The sequence below is a fragment of the Haemorhous mexicanus genome, chromosome 3 (assembly GCF_027477595.1).
Source record: "Haemorhous mexicanus isolate bHaeMex1 chromosome 3, bHaeMex1.pri, whole genome shotgun sequence".
Classification (NCBI taxonomy): domain Eukaryota; kingdom Metazoa; phylum Chordata; class Aves; order Passeriformes; family Fringillidae; genus Haemorhous; species Haemorhous mexicanus.
In genome coordinates this window covers 43,277,929-43,299,916 of record NC_082343.1, presented here as the reverse complement: position 1 = coordinate 43,299,916, position 21,988 = coordinate 43,277,929, and the positions used below count along the sequence as shown (strand labels likewise).

At 37.3% G+C, this 21,988-nt stretch overlaps 1 protein-coding gene across 7 annotated transcripts in view; it reads right to left on the bottom strand.

The window, feature by feature from the left end:
• The window catches only part of FAM120B (family with sequence similarity 120 member B), a 78,656-nt gene that overhangs the window by 54,503 nt on the left and 2,165 nt on the right, over positions 1 to 21,988 (bottom strand). For all 7 annotated transcript variants that reach the window (XM_059841548.1, XM_059841551.1, XM_059841545.1 and 4 more), the window contains exons 3-6: positions 17,612 to 17,792; positions 11,519 to 11,614; positions 5,302 to 5,474; positions 1,362 to 1,454 (exon numbers count right to left, since the gene is read on the bottom strand). In XM_059841548.1, the coding sequence (XP_059697531.1) occupies positions 1,362 to 1,454; positions 5,302 to 5,474; positions 11,519 to 11,614; positions 17,612 to 17,792 (543 nt within the window). The remainder of the gene's footprint in view (positions 1 to 1,361; positions 1,455 to 5,301; positions 5,475 to 11,518; positions 11,615 to 17,611; positions 17,793 to 21,988) is intronic.

The window sequence follows — 21,988 nt, the reverse complement described above, 5'->3', positions numbered from 1 at the left end:
CCAAAGAGCCACAACACAAATGAATCAAACAAAGACCTCTAATTCAAGCAGAATAAACTTAGAAGCACTTTAGAAACTTATGTAACAATCCCTGTAAATGCATCTATAAACAAGTTGTTTCAACACTTCCTGCTTGGGCTTGATTTCCCTTATGCTGCTGCTGAATGACTGCCATGCAGACTTGAAGTACTGATCCTCCCAATGCTGGGTGCAGTACTATATGCAGTAATGTATCTGACAGAAATAAATCCTACATTTCTGCTGTGTTCCATATTGCCTTCATTTCATTGCCTCCTTTTTGCTACACAGGCAGCTACAAATCAAATTTGTGATGACTTTGAAAAAACTTGCAGGAGCCTGGACTTGATCTGTTATAAGGAATCAAGTAATGTAACTGGGGTCACACTGGTTTTGTTATTTTGGTACTTGTGCACTAGAAACAAACAGATAGCAACAGGAGTGTTACCTTGAGATCAACAAAAAAATTACTTTCAACATTCTCTTTCTCTATTCAAAGAAACAGGGAACTTATTGGAAATACAAGCAAGATTTACAGAATGAAGATATGTTAAGGTTCTAACCATTTCTAACACTTTCCCACTTACTTTTATGTAAACCCATAACTCAAACAGCAATTGACATGTGGAATCTGTGCTACACATTGCTAATACTTTGATTGCAATTTCAGGCTATGCAATCAAAAATACTCTTGCAATTTCATGTGCAGGAAGAGCTTTTTAAATGGTTCTTCTGCAATAACCATCTAGGAACCTTCAACCCACATGTGGAAAGGCAGAAGATAAGAAAGGAAAAAAACCAGATTTGCATGGAGTATATACAAAATATTTAAAAGAACTTCCAAATAGTTACAGAATAGTGTAATCCAAATGGTTTTGTGAGTCACATTAGGTAACTTTTTTCTGGTTAGGTTTATTCTGTTTATATTCTCCCTCAAGCAGTAATACCAAAATTTAATTAAATCTAGAGATTTTTATACAACTCACGTCCAAAACCAAAATCCTCCTCAGTAAAAAAAAATGAAGCAATGTTGTATGACAGGATTCACGTTACCAATTTTTCATCAGATGGAAGTTTGGAAGCTAAGGAAGGAAGAAATCTGAGAATAATTTGCTCGCTCTAGGACTGCAACCACTACAAAATGTCCCTTCCATTTTAATTTTTTGTGTGATTAGCAAACATAAGTATTCACACAAAATATAGCACACGAAAAGCCTAGATATTTACCCTGACCCTTAGCTCCTGTATCTGTAAAAACACCAATGTAGAATGATTTACCCCCAAAACATTCATCACAATGTTTCCATGAGTATTTCATGCTATATAATTATTCCAGTGCATACCTGCAGGCCTGTCAGTTGGGCTGCTGATTTCCCTTTGAGGCAGAGAATGAGTGCCAGAAATGCATTTAAGTCCTCCAGAGAGAGGCTACTGACCTAAAACAGATGAAAAAATTACACATTATCTGAAAGTTCTGAGGAGGACCTTTCTGAAAATTCAATCTTCTTGCTCAAGCACATCAAACTTGGAACAGTGACCTCATGTAATGATGACCACCAGGAATGCATCACCTAGGAAAACATACAGGGAACAAAATACTTTCTTTCACAGCTTGAAGCAAGTGCATACCCCAATGCTTGTGTATAGTGTATACACGTGGATTTCCACACACCAAACAAAATGCCCACCCTTCATTTTTCCCTTCTCCACTTCCCCTGGAATTTCTTAATAACAGGAAATTTCTCCCTCTCTGTTACATCAAGCATAGTAAAAAAAAAAGGAGATTTAAAAAAAATTCCTTTATAATCAAGACATAGCATAAAAACACCTCAATGAGGCACAGATATGATGACCATTAGGAATTTTTAAAAATGCTTACACATTTATCTGTTAGAAATTTAAAAAATATTCAAAAATATTTTAATCACCTATTTTAACCTAAATTTCAGGATTTATCAAAACATATTTGATTTCTTTAGGGTTTTAAGGCTACATATGGAAGCAGGGAAAACTTAAAACTAAAACCTAAAATGTTCAAGTGGGGAAAAGGAAATGACAAGTCTATATTGACGTAACAGTTCACTTCTATCAGTAAAGATGGCATGGGCACTTTTTTTGCTGTGAAAAAGTGTTTAGAGATGTTGCAGAGGCACATGATGAGCTCAGAAGACAGACAGCACCTTGAGAGCAGCTGCTATGATTCCATGACAGTACCAGTCGAGCTCTAATCCTTTCCTACCTCATCTAAACACTGTGTATTACACAAGTGTACCAAGACCACTCATCTGTCACAGCAGCTGAGGACATACAGAGAGCTCCAAAGTGAGATCCACAGAGCATTACAATTCCTTATCATATGGAACTTGAGGAAAGGTTTCTCTTGCAAAATGTTGAAATGTGCATTGTGGGTGTACAGAACACTTAAGAGGCTGCCAGAACCTCTGCACTGCCTTTCTTTTAATAAGATAAAAATCATTCAAGCACTATTCAGTATTTTTTTTTGTTTGTTTTGTAAATCAAGCCCCACTGCTTGTCCCACTGTAAAATACTTTCTCCTCTATGATCCTGTTAAACCTTGCATAAGGCACAAGAATGTGAGGGATATCAAAAACATTTTAGGCTTTCAAAATGCTCCTTGGTATTCATTAACTGCACCTGTCTGCTAAGATCTGATAATGGCCCTACTTTACCCTGTAATTCAAGTCAGGTGTCACCTTTGTGTAGATGGCAACAAGAGAGGTTTACTAAACCTGCACATTTCATACACTGAAGTAACAGAAAAAGTGAGTTTTATCTACAAACAATTCTTAATACCTGCACAATTTTGTCCTAAGAAAAGGAAATCAAAGATTGCTTGCAAGGACAACAGCAAGAAAATGCCCCTAACAGAGCAGATCAGCCAAAAATGCTTATGAATGTAAAAACACTTCTTCAGAGAAATATTTTATTCAGTGATCAAACTTGGTGAGTTATCACAGTTCCACTGTCAGATTTAATCCAAAACTGTTAGAGACTGAATGAGAAAATTCCCCTTTGTCTGGAGGCTTCACTGTTGGATTTGAATTAATTTGCTGCTTTGCCAACTTTAAAGACAGACATAATAATTTTAGATTTCTTTCACTATTTTTGTTTTTAATTCATAGACCATTGAAAGGTACCCTTGAAAAAAACATTTTTTAAACCAACATTTTTTTTACATAGTTAAGGTTTGTTCAATGGAATTTTTTTTCTTATTTAAAAAAATGCATCTGAAGTTTTCATGAAATACTTGCACATACATTCTGATGAAGCCAGATGGGTTGGTTAGTACGCTGGCTCCTGCAAAACCCTCATTTTTAGCTTAGATTCAATTATAAGTAATGAAATTTTTAAGAAGTTTATTTTCCCTCATATGAGCTGAAGGAAGACTTCAGGCCTGCTTCAAGGCAAACTACAATTTTCTCAACTTAAATAATTTCTGAGGAAACAATTCACCTTCCTTCTCTAATAAAAATTTAAGACCAAAGTGTAAAGGCAAGAGGCAGAACACAGCTAGACAAGCCTTGTTTTCTCAGCTATAAAACAAATGGAAGCAATATGGCCAGCTCAAAGCATGGCTACAGACACTCTTGCCCTCATGTTTTCCTCCCAAACATCCCAAGAGAACAAACAGACAATATCAGAGAAATAACCAAAGTTTAAAATAACTCAGCAATGAAAACCATTTTACTCCAAATCAATTCCCCAGTCTGGTTCCCAGGGTAGATTGTATCAGTGTGACTCCGAGGGCAGAAGAGAATGAGGAAAATGGGGCAGTTCCTGAGAAACTGGCACTGCCATGAAAAACACTCCATCAAACTGAGCCTTTGCATGATATCTCTGCTGCTACTCCTGCTGAAATCAAGAGCTGTAAATCTGATTTTGTCTCTGTTTATAACAGTGGCCATTGGATAATAAGTTCTGAAAACCATTTTCCTGACAAGCACTTTTTCCCTATTTTGTTAATATCCTGTGATCAAGGTTCAGTAAATCCACATCTCTGTAGGTGTTCCATCCTGTTACTCTGCTTTTAAATCCCACTAAAGAAACCCTTCTCAAATAATTCAGTTATTGTGCTATGAAAGGGTACACAGAATAAGTCAATAAATAAGTGGAATAGTGATAAATGAACTGCATTTTCATATTCTAATAGGAAAAACACTTCAAGTATGTTAAAAGGTAGGTACATGATATAGATCTTGCTGACCTGAAACTGCAAGGCATGAAATGATGTTTAATAAGTATTATCTTAAAAAAAAAAAATTCAATTTGTATTCTGTTATACGAATATTAAAGAAAAAAAAGACCCACACAGATCATTTGTATAATTCCCATATGTACTTCCTCAATATGTCATCTAAGTTTGAGTAAATATATGAAGGGAAATGAAAGGAAAATTCAGGGAGAACTTGTTCTCATGTATGACACACCAGTACAAATCTGTTGTTGAGGAAATTGAAGTCTAAAAAAGCAAAACAAAAGATAAATGCAGTTCAGTTTAAGTACAAGTGAAACTGAGCTTATCAGATTAGATAATGCATAATTTGCTCATCCTCAGAGAGGAAAATCTGCTTGTGAGATCACCATTTGAAATGTGGCAAGTACAGACAATATATTAAATACCTCAGAGAAAAGTAAATAATGAAGCAATATTGTATTTAATCTTGTGTCCCTTTTTATTACAATTAAGGTAGTCTGCAGGATGCCAAGTATTTGGAATTATAACAGAAGTGCTACCTAATGATCCCCTATTACTCAGAATTTAATGAGAATAGCCATATCCTCAATTCTGGCTTGAAACTTAGTAGCCTGACAAGAAGGCATGAAAAAGTAGTCAGTGAGAGCTGACTAAATATTTATATTGTCTGTTTGCACAGTCTGCATAGTCACCTGAGGGAATGTCTCCTTTTGATGACACAAAGGAAAGACAAAAGGAGCAACTTTAATTTGCAAACAGGTCCCAAAGAGCAGGGGAAATCCCTCGGTTTATACTCTCTCTGCCAGACTGCCCGAGGGTTTTGTCATGGGCACGTGAGAGTTATGATGAGCTCCTAAAAACCCCAAGTATTTCTTGAACAGGATGCTGCACGCTGAGTGGAGTAATTAAAAATACTGTAATGCAGTACTATTATATTTGATCAGCTATGCCTACAGTAAGGATTAAGAGGAATGGCCAGCACAGGCTAGCAAAAAACACTTTATTTGTCCTTTGCACTTATCAGGGCTGACAGCCCCGACTGAGGAAAAACTAACTGTCCCTCTTACCTGCATCATAAGATAGGCCACCAAGCAGCAGAATCCTGCAACAGGTGCTTCCAGAGCTTGGAGTTCTTCCATCTCATCTTGAAGGTGAAAGCATGCCAGAAATGTACTATACCGTTGCTTCTCCACGTCAGGCCCCTTGGCAAGCCACAGTGTTTTCAAATTAGGTGTTCCACCTACAAAAGAAATCCATTATTTTATTTTGGCAGCAACAAGATGAAACATGTCTACCTCATTACAATCTGAAAGGAAATGACTGCTCTGGCAGGAAAGGAAATGAAATGCTCTTGGCATTTGCCAGCACCACAGAGTCAAAAATAAAATGTATTTGACAAAACTTGCATTTGGAAAAAAAAAAAAGAAAAAAAATGGCCTGTAATTTAAACCAAATTTATTGAATACAGGCATGTTTAAGCAGAGTGGACTGAATTCAACCCTTACAATAACATAGACAACCTTGAGACAGCAAGCATTTAACCTATGCAAGATCAAAGTTTGCCTGCAAGTGTGTTCTTTCCCTTGGGGATGCACAGCATTAAATGGGGCTCACTTCATCGTGAAACAGTGATTCAGCAGAGAACCACCAGGTCTATGTTTCTCTCTCTCTGCTGGAGTTAACATGTCAGGGGTCCCTGAAGGATGCTCACACTGTCTCCCTCATGATCACCTATGCCACTCGGTGGTGAGCATAGGTGATCAGGAGGGAGACAGTGTGAGCATCCTTCAGCATCCTCACTCTCCACCAGGCACTGTGTGGGTTTGGCTCCTCGGCAGCACATTCCAGTTTGGGAACAAAAACCAAGGCGATCTGGTGTTTTTCACTTCCTAGGCTACTGTATGAAACTCTGTTGCAAACACTCACAAAAGAACTGTCATCAGTTATGAATAATGGATCTTTCCAGACTTTCTCTAGTATCATTCAGGCCTGTTTCTAAATCCTTAATATTTACCTCATGCTGCCATCTCCCAGCTTGTGACACGTGTGGGCTAATGCAAAATTTGCTCCTCATTTAAATTACACTTAATCTGTTATCAAAATAAACACTAAGGCACGTGAAATAACAGAACAGTGAACTGGTTATGCCTGAGAATCTCAATAAAAGACAGAATCGTACCATAAAGTACGGCTGCTTCTGTAGTTAAATAAAACGAGGTGTGAATTTTAAATGTGGACTAATTAAGCTACATTTGGTAACACCTCTTCCTTTTTCATGTGACATGCAGCAGCTGCAGACCAGTTAGGAACACTTGGTGGTAATAAATGGTTAAAGTGACAAGGTGCTGAAATCTACATAGATGATATTTATTTAGCCAGGAAAGCCCATTAACCAAATGGTACTAATCCTTTGGAGAGGGGGAAACTAAAAGAAAAGTTAGTATTCTCTTTTTTTATCTCCCTGATGGATGTTTCCTTTACTATTTTCAAGGCTAACTTTCCTGTCAAAAGTTTTAACCATAAAAAGAACTACTATCATAAAATACATAAGTTTCTAACCTTGTTTCTAAGGGAAATGTATTATTAAGAAAAAAATCCAGTTGCTTGATTGGAGGTAGAAATGCAGGAAAGAGATAAAATAAATAGTGGCAGTGAGCGGGGTAGTACAGACAGCACAGTAAGACTCACATTACTGGTTCTGAGATTGAAAATTGCTGCCTTAAGAAAAAAAAGACCAGCAAAGACTGACTCCCAGGAAGAAAATTAAACATAACATGCACGAAACCAAAAAAAAGCCAACTTCTGCTACCAAGCCTAAGAAACCCTGATGTGTGAGACAAGCTGTATATGGGTAAACTCAAATAGTTTGGATGGTGTCTGCACATGAAGAGATACACCAGGAATCAGTTAAAAGAAAAGTTCTCTTTTGCATACATGGGCATAGCTAAAAACAGAAATCCTTCTTTCTTCAGAGTAAAACCATTAACTTTATCAATATTCAAGATTATAGATCTATATTGAGAGAACTCAACAAAAAATTCAAGACATCTCTTCCATAAACAGTTCCTTACACTTTCAGAAACATCTACTTGTGCCTGGGAGAAAAAGGTACAGATAAATTATGAGTAATTTATTCTGGGAAAGAAAACCTGATGCTGTGTCCTTTAGGAACAAACCAACAAAAGGCGCTTTTTTTCTAAAGGGTTCTCTTCTTCAAGTAATAAAATTCCATGTAATACCCAAGACTAATCTATTATATCAAATGAAAGATAAGTAAAACAAAGAAACAAATATCCTAAAGTTTAATGACTGCCCCACCATAAATGAAATTCACGGCACATCTTAGATTCATCTACAGTAGACCCTCAAAATGTTCTCTGCTTTACGTATATCCTCACTACTTTATTTACAGTAATTAGAAAACATTTCTGAAATAGAAATGTACTTGGAGAGGCAGGAGAAATATTTCATTTTCTGAACATGTCTATAAATTTACAAAATTAACCTGAAAAACAAGCAAAACTGAGTAACAAAAGGAAAACACCCCAAAACATATTTATATGTACCTAATGGAAAGACCTTTGCAATTAAGACTAGTAATGATAGAATTATCTGTTTTGGGGTTGTAGGAACCACAATTTCCCATTAATTACACAAACATATGCAAACCTAATTACTCTCAACAGGCACAAAATTGTGTGAAAACCATATTCAGTTCACTATGTGAACTGCAGTCCTCAGGAATCTCAAGAAGAGGAGCTTTAAAAAGACCTCCATAGAGGCGAGATATTACTTGCCTAAACACAAAAACAGACAACCTGTGAATTAAAAAAAAAAAGCATGGACAAATCACTTTTTACCTTTTTCCTCTATACTCACACATTTAATTATCATAGAGAAAACAGCATGAGAAATAAAAGCACTTCAAGGGACTACATAAACATTTATTTCATGTGTTTGAATTTCAAGAATCGATTTATGGATATGCAATACATGCAGAAGTTGTGGAATGCATTAGTTCTATTATATCATTTAACTCAACACTTTAAGGTGATCCTGACATTTGTAGCAACTTTCAACACATCATTACTGTGTATATAGATGTATAATAGTAAATGTTCATTTATATTTGTAATGACTATTGAAATTTTATTTTATAACACCACTAATAGACCTTTAATACTTCTTCATTTTTACATACTCATGTAAATATCAAGCAATAAAAATAAGTTTATAAAAATGTACTTGCTAGGAACACTCAACAGTAACTTCTCAACAACTGTGGCCAAAAAACTCAAATGCCAATTAAATCTGACCATTAAAGACAGAGACAGCACCCTGAACTTAAACATATTCATGACACATTCATGAAGGATGCAATGATTAGAATACTGAAAGTACATCCAAACTCTGTGGTATGAAGCTACAGTATCCCATGCATTGTCAGAAATAAAATGAACAGCAGAATCTATACATTTCCAGCAAAGACTTTAGAACTTTTCCTGTTCCACATAAACTGCAGACATATCAAACATAACTGCTACATTCACAAGATATGGATGTGAAACAGTATTTTCCTAGACCATGGATCTTCTAACAAAATTGATTTGCCAGTTACACTTTTTATCAATATAAGTGCTGCTCTGCCAATGTGTGTAAATCATTACCATATTCATTCAAGTGAAAAGAAACATTCTAGAAGGAAGAAAGAGACACAGACAATGCAAGCAAGCACAGATGCTAATTCAGAAGACTGTTTCTCAAAAATAAAAACTATAGTTAATACATACTATATTTTAAATATATTTTAAATTATCATCTTACTTACCATCCTGTCTTTAGGATTCGATATTTCATTTTTAAAAAAAGCTAACATTCAATCTATCACCTGCAACCTTTCCAGATGCAAGGCACTTCTGTTTTATACACACACAAAGTTAGTAGGAATTCTACTTGTTTTTTAGGATCGATGCAAAATTTAAAGTATTTATCATTATGTACACTATAGTTTAAAGTTCACAGTTTCTTTAGACTTTTTGATCTAAATCAAACTGGAAGAGAGTCAGGGTTTTCCATATAGTCTCAGTACAGCTCTAAGGTAGTTTTGATGATCAGGTTATCAGCTCTTTTCCAAAAGCCAAAAAAAAAAAAAAAAGAACCTTCCCAAATTAATTGCACTCTTGATGTTTCAAATAGATTTTTGATAAAATTCTTTTTTGTCTTTTTGAGTAACCTGATCTTGATTGACAGCCTTGAACTCCAGCTTCCTAAAACAACTTTAAATTTAGCTCTAAATATGATCCCTGTCTGAAAAATGTGATGTGCTGTTGAGAACCTTATTTGGTGAATTAGAGAGTCATGCTGTGGAAAATCAAAGACGCATGAGCGAATGTAAGGCATACAAATATGGACTGCAAAAATTTTAGAAAAATATTTGTCTGCTGAAGGAATGACAACAGAGCACTAAAAATAAACACTAGAAGTCCTCCTCCCGTTTTTTAATAGTCTGCTTGAACAGCCTTTCATTGCTGAGTTAGTAAAGATTGTATCTGAGAAGATTCTGTTTTTATAAACTCCATTTATGTGGTTGCTATAAACAAACACACTTAAAATCCTGTTTATTGTCAACATGAAGGTGGGCTCTATGTGTTGTATGTTTGCAGAGCTATAGAACCAGAGTACATGAGATTAAGTGCATTCTCCAGAAAGGGAGGAAGGAAGTATACTATCTGGGATGGAAAATTTCACAACAATAAATACAGTATATTTGCCACACAATTTGAAATGTAACTACACAGGTACGGTTTATACTTGGAGTTTTGTTTCCTTGTTTTGCAGCATGTTCCCAGACCACTGTATGCTGAAATAAAACATTTGCACAGGACAAACTGATCAATTTTCACTCTGCATATTCATATTCCATTTAGAAAATTTCACAGCAATTTCTTGCTATCATAAAGCCAATTAGATAGTCACTCTCCTAATATTGTGTCAGGGATACTGGACAGTGAAAGTACTGAATATCAAATGAAAACTCTTTTGTATTTTGTCTATATAACCAATTTCTTTCTGAACAGTCCTTTAAAAAGGATTTTGAAAAGTCTGATATCTAAAAAGCAACTGATTTTCCTTCATCTTTGATTTCAAAGACTCTCATTAAATATATGAGTTTCAAATATGAAGACAAATATGCAATCTTTGGATACTGAAAAAGAAAATTTACTATAAATTTACAAAGAAGTGCCTGCATTTCAGCTTCTGAATTTGGATTTAGACCAGATCAGCACAAAGACTGCTACAGAAGGATGTAGGATGCTGAGGGAAGACGCGCTGGTAATTATTCTCCAAAAACTGAGTTGATAGTAAATTTTCTTAACAAAATATCAATCCTATTGTATATCAGTGGAACAAATACATTTCATATGAAAGACTAGAAAAATCCCTGAGCTGCTGATCCATTTGCCAACAGATGTCAGAGAGAGAGAGAGCTGTGAGATCAAGGATGACTACAACTGCATGGACAAATGAACACTTAGAACAATTTTCCCCTTGACATAATAAAATTGTTTACTTCCGATCCTAAACTTATACTGCATGATACAATTCTGCGTATATATATATATATATATATATATATATATATATATATACACGCTCAATCTTTTCACTGAAATGTATGATACTTCCTCAACATATTTCTCACAACTCCAGTTTTACTAAGAGTGCTCATTAATGTGTTTTTTTACCAAAGAGAAGAAGATAAAACCACACAATATACTTAAGGCTTAAGAGAGCAGAAACAGGCTTAAGAGAGCAGAAACAGTTTCACAGAAACAGCCCAATTTTTTTTTTTTTTTAATTAAAAGCTGGAATCTCTCTCTGGGTTGTCAGAGGTGATATAAAAATGACTCCTTTTTACATTCTCCACTGTTCTCATTAACACAATCTGTCAAACAGCTTAATGGACAAGTTCTAATATGGCCCCACACACCACTTATCCTGGCCTCAGAGCAGTATTTAGAACTTCTAAGAAATTGTCTGCATTTTAGAACTGATGTTTGAATTAGCACTGGGTTTAACAAGACCCAGCAAAAACATGCATCTCAAAGCTGAATCCCATTATAATTACAAAGGGTAATTAAAAGCAACTACAAGTGTGCAGCTCTTTAGCTCTTTGTTCTCCACAGTCATCCTGGATTCTGTATCAAACATATGATGGATTGTCCAACCTCATTTTAGTGAATTGGTTCTTTCAGTTTAGATTAATACACATTTTTATTCTACCTGGAACAGAAGGTTGTACAGGCTGTATCAGGTCCGGCTGCTTGAGAGGATTTCCAAAATAGACAAACCACTCTTTTACCAAAGGACAGGTTCCACCTAAAAAAACAGAACTGGATCAGTAAGACAAATGCAAGTATTGACACTAGTGTAACAGCTGGAATAAGCTGTGATCAGGATTCTAAATAGAAGGCACTTCTTGATGACTTGTTTGCTCAGCTTTAGAAACAAACCAAGAAAAAAATGTTTCAGTATCTTTATGACAAATCATCAGAACAGATAAAGAGAGTTTCAATTACGTACTATAAACATGAGTTTGGATTGGGGAACTGCAACCAAAACTGTAAATACAAGAGTCTGTGGAAAACAGGCTTAGGCCTTCCCACCCCAAGGCAGCTCAGGAAGCTCTGGAGGCATGTGGCACAGCTCAGGGACCTGCATGAGCTACCTCAGTCTCTCAGCACTGTCACGCTGCCACATATCCAGGCAGAGCTTAATATGATTCATCTCCCAACTTGCCCTGACGTTTCCTGTGTCAGGGTTTGAGCCAAAATCTTAATAGGGAGGCCTTGATGGCTATTTGAAACCTGACAGCAATGGAATCAGCCCACCATCAGATGCAGAGCTTTTACAGCCCATTGTTCCAGACCTTTTATCGAGCATAAAGGAATTGTTTATACATAATACTTCAAGTGGCTTTCCTAGTCCCTAACCTAAACCTTGCTCAGCCCTCTAAAGATGGCGCTTAAATTAAAAATTTGACTTCAGGAATTGCGCACCTAACTAATTGATGCTTAAAGAAACTCAAACAAACCAACCCACAGAAAAAAAAAAAAAATCACACATTTAAGAATTTTTGAAATGCAGACTATCCAATTTACAAGAACCAGCTCAAAATCATTCAAATGCAAGTTTTCATTTAAAAAACCCAAACAAACAGAGAATCAGTGCTACTATCAATGGTGTTTTGCATTCTGTCTGGATTTTGGTTATGGTACCCATGTCACAGTGCCCTAAACTTCCTCTCTGTAGTCTGGTAAACTGTATGAATTAAAGAGATTTAGCTAGTTCTGGGCACTTGGAGTAGAATTTTCAAATATTTCCTTTTTTTCCTTCCCTTGTCCCTTTCCAGATTCACAGGACTGCATCCCTAATTTCTTCCAGCTCTCAACCAATACTGAAGCCATTAGCCTTTTAAAATCCTACCTTTTATCACCAATTCCAAACTCCCTAAAATTTACTGCACCAGTATTTTTGATGCCATGTGAACCCTAATCAAAACCTTCCCCTAGATTAAACCAAACCAAACAAACCTTTCCAGCACTGTCCTTTCCTTGTCCACCCAAAAAGGTTTTGTCACACAATTTCCTGATCTCACTCATAGCTCAATGCTGGAGATAACTCTAGACACGAATGAAAAAGTAGTGTGCTATGGTGCAAGGGCAGAAATTCCTCAGGTGAATTTCTAATGTCAGGGGTAAAAGAAGGGAAAAAGAACACTACAAAATCTGTTTTACAACCCTGCTTCTTCTTTCCTTTCTTCCCCATGGAACTGCAGCACAAACTCCCAATAAAGGTGAGGGACTGAAGAACCAACACATGGAGTATGAGGGACTGTGTTACACATGACTTGCCATGCTTATCTGTTCAAAAACCAATGACATTAAAAATAAAATTTAAAATGCCAACACTACAGGTGGAAAAGCCTTAAACTTACATTCCAATAGCTGAATAATCTCACATCTTGATTATAAATCACCGTCTATGATAATGTTTTTTCATGAACAAAACCCTTCATTCAAATAACCCAAAGTCATTTTCAGAAACATTCTGATGTTTTAACATTCAGTTTTAAGATTTAGTGTGTGGATTACTCTGCTTTATTCAATTTATTCAGCTCACTCAGACTCCTAAATTTTAGCCTGGTTTCTTAAGCAGGCAAACCTAATGCAATTAGGACATCTGTCTTATAATTAATTCATGGATGCACTGCTCTGCTTCCACTAAATCTACCAAAGGAGAAGTGATTTCAAACGGATTTCAAAAGTCCTAAACATTTTGTGAAATTGAAGACTCAGCTGACAGAGGGATCCTATTAGGGCACCAATTGAAAGAAGGGCAGGAAAGTCAACTCACCTGTTGTATCCAAACAGACTGAATAGCAAATCAATACACAAATAGCTGCAGAAAAGCTAGAGATGAAAGAAAAGGTAGATGATTTTTGGGAAGGGCAGGAAGCAACAGGGAACACACTTAGGAACACCATATACTGCAGGAGGGAGTTGTCAAGGACATGAGGAGAAGTTAATATAGTATAAAGAAGCATGGAAATAGAATAACTCCGCTGATGAGAAGCATTGCTCTTTATGAGTTCCACACCTCACAGAAAAACATATCAAAATATGTCTTGATTCTAAATACCAGTGAGAGATTTTTTTTGACATAAACCATTGAACTTATGCACAGTAAAAAGGGAAGTTGATAGAAAGTCCACAGTTTCATTCTTTTAATGTTTGTGAATGTAGGTGCAGGACATAGCACCACATCAGCTGAGTGTGTTTCATTACTATAGCCCATTAGTAACAAACATATATCACTGTTCATATAAACAGCCAAATAAATATAGCTGAAAGCAAGGTCCTGCAAACTGATGGCCCATTAACATACCAAGAACAAAGTGGAGATATGATTTCTAAGTGTCAACCCTCTCTGTATGGAAATGTCTTGGGGAAAAAAAACCCCAACTTTTTTCCCCACAATTCATATAAAGAATATCACCAATTAAATGAAAAAAAAAAAAGCAGTTCCTTTGTTTAAATAGATTCTGAATGACCTGTGAAAGCACTGCCTAGGCAGCCTAAGGAAAGCTTCAACTATGTGCAAACCATGAGAGAGCTGGAAAATGTTTTTATCTGTGTTCCTCTATACCTGCAACACCACCAACTCTCCTGAGTGGTCACTGGTGATAACTGGCAAAAAGTCTTCTAAGGGACTGGTTTTGACAGTGTCAAAGCAAGGATCAGTCTGGCCTGCTAATGTTAGAACTGGGAGTGACGCCAGGACTTCGAGGAGCTGGCCACGGGCTCAGGCTACATTACATAACCTCCTAATTGGCAATGGACATGCAGGTGCAGGTATTTTCATGGACTGTGTTAGTGCCAAAACCTGCTGGCTTTGTTCTGAATCCTTTGCACACATAAGAAAGCTTGGCTGGCCTACCAGGGTGTATTATTTACTGTTATTTTCCCCTCCTACTTGAATTTTTTCAGAAGTACTTTTTCTCAGAAAGATGCTAAAGTGTTGACAATTTCTATCACTGATCATATTGATTGGAATTGCTCAATTAATTATAAGTGTACTTTTAAAATACACAGACAACAAATCCTGTGTTGTCAGAATTACCATCAGCCCCCTATTTATTTCTGTAAGGTCAAAAATAAGGCTGTGATTTTCCAACATTTCCATGAGTAAAGGTACACGCACCACACACCAAACTATACCAAAGGCAGTGTTATATAAGCAATTCTTTCAGCAGCTCTGCTGTCTTTTACAGGCAGGCACTGATTTGCTCATTCCCAGTCCCTGCCATTCCCTCGGGGTGTTTCAGCACAGCTGCTTGTGGCTACACAGAGCCAGATAGGGAAACAAACCAGGTTAGTTACCTGACTACAAAAAAGGCAGGGAAGAGAGATAGAGGCTATTTTCAGTTTCTCAAACTAGGCTACCACACAGCTGCACAAACAGCTGCAACAGCACAACTGAGACAATGTGCAAGGATTGAAATGAGTGGCTGTGCAAGAAAATTATTTAAAGTGGCACTGATAGGAAAAGCAACACATCCCCCAATGGCTTCAGGCAAAGTGGCATGGTATGGGCCGATGGCTTCAAAGGATATGACACTCTGCTCCTATGGATTTGTGGGTCTCTTAAGCACCTGAGAAATCACAATCTAGACATTCAGAACTAAGTCTCTTGTTTCAGAGTAGGGCAAACAGTTTACATTAGCTTTAACCTGTTCTTACTAAAACTGTAACCACTGCTTTTACTAAATTTTGGCTGCTTTGTAAGTAATCTGCAAACTGCAAAGAAGTCAGTTTCCACCATATTTTAATTGATGATATTGAGGAGTAAAAAAGAGGATCACTAACACATGCATGACCACAGCAAACTGGAGCAAACATTGTGTAGAGTTAGTCAAGTTAGCTTCAAATGTGCTACATCAGCAGCAGTATAATGGTGGCAGACTCCACATGGACTAATTTAATTCATTGACTTGTTCCACTAAACTCTTTTATAATGACAACCCAATGTCATTCTACATTATACTACAACCTACAGACAGTGTAGACTATGTAGACTCCTTCTTCCTATCCTATTCCTTATCAAATTACAAAAACCAGTCAACTTGACCTCATCTGTGAGAAACTGGCAAAGGATTCTACTTACTTTTAAAGAACAAAGCTTCTTTGTAGGTCTAGCAGTGAATCCATAAAAACTAATGCTCACACATAGCTACGCATTCCAATACAAACTGTGACTAATGATCTACACTCTTGACTCAGAAGCAACTATACACTGGAATAAAAAAACAACTCATGAACTACTAGGAAGTGACATGGTTAAAGCATTTAGAGGTAGACAGATGCATTGAAAATGCAGATTTAATAGAGGCACCCATGCAGACACAATCTACTTACCTTTCTGGAAAGGTTAAGGACTGATTTTCTAAACTATGACTTAATTTAGAAATTTATCTCTAGAATTGGAAGCCTGAACTGAGAATAAATAACCCATGCTATCTGTGGTTTTGTTCTAAAATCACTTCCTTAAAAGAAGACAACTTTCACATTAAAATTTCATTTTCAACATGACTCTAAATAAACATTTCTGTATTTCAATTCTAATCTTCTCTGAGAACGAAACCCACTGTAACACAAATGCTAACCTGCCTACTACCCTGACATCTTGCAGCAATAGCTGTTAATTAGGAATTTTGGTCTGAGTATTTCGGAAAACATCAATGAATATCCTGCTGTTTAGATGAATAAGTAAAACCCAACCAAGTTTAATTATCTACAAAATTTGGAGGCAGTACACCAAAAAATGAAAAATGACAGATGTGCATGATTACTGCTGGGATTTTTGTTATTCTCTCCAAATTGCTATGTAAACTCTGATTCAGTTTTTCCTATTATGGCACAACTTCAACCTCTGGCTGCTGAGTGAAATCATGTACTTAATTACCTTTTTGTGCCTTTCTAAGCAAATAGTTTGAATATTAGGTTTGATGGCGGTGCACTTTCATCAATAAAATGTAAAGCGATTACCACGGAGAAATCAACACATTCAAAACAATAAAGTTCGGTACACTTTTAATTTTCAACTCACTGGCTGAAAGACACTGTAAAGATAACACTTAACTAATGGAAGTCTTACAAACATGAAATTGGTCCAAGGATGTGAATAAAGAACTCTGTCTTCAAGGAGATGAATGCAAGCACAGATACAAGTACCTGCTACCAAATCTGTTTATACCACTGGATAAGGAAATCGTATTTTCTAGCACTTGGATGAAAGAACTAATAATAGCTGGCATGACTTCTTGCATTTGTATTATTACAATAACTGTATTTGACTGCTCTGAAAATTGCAGACTTAAAATCAACAGAAGGTAAAACTTTAACAGTCCATTATTGTTCTGTAAAAGTGTATTACAACTCACTAATTCATCCAGAACCACACTTATCCAAGAACATTAGGTTTCATACACCTCCAAACTTTCAAAAATCTCATAAAGACCATTGCTTTGCCCAATTTTTTGATCATTAACAACTTTCACAACTTCCCATTTAGCAAGGAAAAAAGCTCCAATTTTTAAAAATCACTTTAAAAGCACTGAAATGGAACAGCATGTAGAAAAAGCCCCACAATTTCATTCTCACATTTACTCTTACTTCCATAAGAATTACATTTCAGCTGCTCATAGTTTTTATCCTTAATGCATTTTCTATCCTAAATGCTGATAGAGCCACTGAAGATTCAAGATTTCATATTTCAAAATTGAAAGTACAATGGTGTAAGTAGTTTAATCCTTACCTTTTCCAGATTCCAACAAGATAGAATAAATATGCTGACGGGCAGGGCGGTAGATAAGTGCCTGTCCAGGAATCTCTGTATCATAGTCATCTTCCAAGGAGTTGCTGCAATCAATCTCTCCATGACACAGGATATTGAAGATTGAATAATTTTCAGATTGGATATGCTGTTCTTTAGCTAACTGTTTGTTCAAAGAAGGAAGAAGGCATTATATGCAAAATTAAGAATAATCAAGAAGTAACAAAATGTATTCACTGTTTGAGGAAATAGATCTTTCTCTATCCGTAGAAATGGAGGGAATAGCCAGGGAGGGAACAAGTGCTTTTTCAAATAACACCAATATAGTTTATTTTCAGACATCTATCTTTTTGTGGAGAGGAATCCCCGGGAAAACCGTCATTACCTTTCTTAGCCCCTCCTTTAATTCTTAAAATTTAAGAGCTTGAACAACAGTTTTCTAGAAAGTAACTATTCTTAAAATTAATTCTAAATTCCAGTATAGCTGCCCTCCTTTGGTCACCTGAAAATGTATCTTTCTTTAAACAGTGAGTGAAATCACGACAAAATGCAAACTTTCAATTTTATTGCAAGATGAACTATATAAGACAGCTGTATTTCTTTCCTGATCTGACTTGGTGTATTTTACATGCTGGTAAAATTAGAATACTTAAGTTCACCACACCTTTACTTTGCAATAGCTCTCCACTGTGAAAAGAAATGTCATCTACTCTAGTGAGAAAAACCAGGTCTGAAGGCATGTTGCTGAAAAGCAGAATTAACAGCATCACCCAGGCTGCACATTAACCACACACTGGATGCAGACACATCTGGCTACAAGCAGCGTCAGCACCAGCAGGGTCTGCTGGTCTGGAACAGCCTAGGTGAGAAAGCAACAAAGATGCTCTCAGCATCATTTTGTGCTCATCAGCACAGAATACCAATCAGTAACATTGGCAATCTGGATTGGTCAAGTGCACAGACAGACTTTCTACTTCACAACCCCAGACCAAAACTCGGGTTGTTTAAACAGCTGAGCGGAGTGAATACTTCCATGGAGTGCCACTAACAAATTCCCCAGGACCTGTGCCATATGGTGAGCAGGCACTGACGTTTCTCTGCTCTGCATTCCCTGCATGTGTCGGGCTAGTTGTACTACTTGGGTTGTGCCATCCAGTTGCAGCTACCACAGATTCTTTCACCAGGAGTTACTGGACCACTGGCCAGAAACAAATTCACCATTCCTGAGGAATTCCAGTATCGGCAAATCTGGGAACTCAGCAGGTCAAAGCTGCAGTCATTCACTGGGTAATTAGTGATCAAAACTAATTCTACTAAAATGTCACACTTTCTGTGTACAATGCCAATCAACAGAGCACTTATACAATAAATTAAAGGTTTCCCTGCAATAAATAGTTCAATATTCCTAATATGTGTAAACAATGTAATCCCACAAAGTATACTTTTGTATAAAATAAAAACGGAGTATCAAGTATTTCTAAGCATGATTTTAATGAAGCACTGAACTATTGCACAGAAGCCAGCCACAGATGAGACCATCAACAACGCTAGCTTATTGCAATCTGCCAAAAAGCTGCACATCCTTATGAACTGAAAAAACTACAAGCTGATTTCAAAAGTATTGCTGTATTCAATGTCTGTATCTTGAAAAATACTTCTGATTCATACCTACAATCAGCTAGAAAGTTACGCTCTTCTGAGAGAAACAGCAACAGAGGCTATGCCCTCATGGTGGGAATTGAGCTTTGTGTGCCATTTACGTGAAGCTCAGACAATGTGCAAGATAAGCAGAACTACATATGGGTTTCAAAATATGAAACAAAGCACACACATTACATATACAAATATTTGAACACTTGTAACAAAAACAAAAGAGAAGTTAACATGTCTAACATTTCGGCTGTAATTTCCTTGGCGAGGGGACTGGCTTCATGTAGGATTCTTGCAGCAACAGGGAGGCGTTCTTCAATGGAGTTTCTAAACATTATTATTTTATTAGAGCAGTAGCTCAGCATGATGCTTCAGAACTTCAACCCTTCAAATTAAAGACCAAGCCAAGAAATAATGACCATTTGTCATAAAGACCACATGGTACATTCTCTTAAGGAATAAGGATATTGCCACTATTGTCCTGGCCATAATCCAACCTAGATAATTGCATTCTGGCTGTTTTTTCCTTGCACTTCAAGCAGAAAGAGATTTTTCAACACTTTATTATGATGTATGGCTGCTGATTTTTAAAAATATCTTCTATTTAACTACATCAGTCAAAAGTGATACGTACTGCATCTATGTGTGGTGAATATAAAAACCCAAATATATCTACAGTTTAACTGAAATGAGCATTGCATAGGTTACAATGCAGTTATAAAATGTTTTAGTCTGTTTAGAAAGCAAAATATAAATTATATTTTTCTTTAGAGTAATATGAGGAAACAGAAAAATCGTTTTAAAGAAAATGCTCAAGATAAGCAAGAGAAATAAAAAAAAACTTCAGTGTTTGAAGTCTACAAGAACCCAATAAAATAGGGAGTAACAGATGGCTAATATAGGGTCTAAAACACACTTCTTTGTATAGATTTTGTAAAAAATCTCAATATGTTATCTTAACTGCCACGAATTGACAGAATTGTACTCTAGACTTAGTTCTACACCATAAATTCTGATGCAAGGTGCACATTTTCTATTACCCAGGTACACTACCTTAAGCTAATATATCTAATTTCCCAGAGAGACTCAATCTGCCATACCATATCTCACCCCAACACCAGTGCATCCCTGTCTGTGTGGGATGCCATAACTAAAACTTGCTACTGCACCCCTGCCCTTTGGGATTTAATAAACCCATTGAAGTGCTTTTGGGTCATTTAGGGACAATGAAAACAAGGATAATTTAACTTGAACCAAAAATGACAAAAAATACAGACTTATTGCATTTGACACTGTCCTGTACAACATCCTTGTCCCTGAACTGGAGAAGCATGGATTTCACAGATGGATCTCTTGCTGGATGAGGAACTGGCTGGATGGTTGCACTGAGAGTTGTGGTCAATGGCTTGATGTGCAAAGGGAGGACAGTGATAAGTGGTGTCCACAGAGGTCAGTACTGGGACCACCACAGTTTAACATCTTTGCCAGGAACACGGACAGCGGGATCGAGTGCTCCCTTGGCAAGGTGACACCAGTTTGTGTGGTGCCATCAACGTGCAGGAGGGGAAGGATCCATCCAGAGGAATCTGGACAGGTGGGCCTGTGCAAACCTCATCAGTTTCCACAGGGCTGAGTAGAAGATTCTGCACTTGAGTCGGAGCAATCCTGACCACAAATACAGGCTGGATGGAGAAAGGTTTGAGAGCAGCTCTAAGCAGGGCTTTAGGGTTTTGTGAGCAAGCAGCTTGACCTGTGAGCTTGACCCACAACGTGCGCTCACAGCCCAGAAAGCCAGCTGAAGCCTGGGCTGCATCCAAGGCAGCGTGAGCAGCAGGGCAAGGAAGGGGATTCTCCCTGTCTACTCTGCCTCTGGTGACACCCTACCTGGAGTGCTGTGTCCAGCGCTGACACCCCCAGCACAGAAAGGTCTTTGACCTGTTGGAGTGAGTCCAGAGGGCTGCAAAGATGATCAGAGGGCTGGAGCACCTCTGCTATGAAGACAGGCTGAGAAAGCTGGAGACGTGTAACTGGAGAAGAGAAGGCTCTGAAGACACCTTAGAACAGCCTTCAAATACCTAAAGAGGGCTACAAAAGAGCTGGAGAGGGACTTTTCACAAGGGTGTGTAGTGACAGGATGAGGGGAAATGGATTTAAACCAACAGAAAGTAGGTTTAGATTAGATGTTAAGAAGAAGCCCTTTGCTGTGAAGGTGATGAGGCACTGGCTTAGGTTGACAAGAGAGGAGTTGGATCATCCCTGGAAGTATTCAAGGCCAGGATGGATGGGGCTCTGAGTAACCTGGTCTAGTGGAAGTCTCCCTGCTCAGGGCTGGGGTTCGGAACTAGGTTATCTTTAGTCCCACCCCCAACCATTCTATGACTCTGTGACATGATTCTGTAGGAGTTTCCGTGTCTCCACCACAAGCAATTTCAACTTCTGCATTCTTAGCAGAGCTACCTTTGATACCTCCACTGCAAGGCACAGCCAAGCAGATCCCTGACCAGCTTATGGCTGACCTGTGGGTTCTCAAAGTAAAAACCAAGTCAATACACAAATCATATTGACATGGGAAATCATATAATATATGGGAAGTACATTTCTTTGCCCACCTGCTGGCCTAGACAAGAGCAGCTTCCCATTACGTGACCTACCTGACATTTCAAAATGAGAGAAATTACTTTTTATTAAATGTGCTGCATCTGTGCTCAT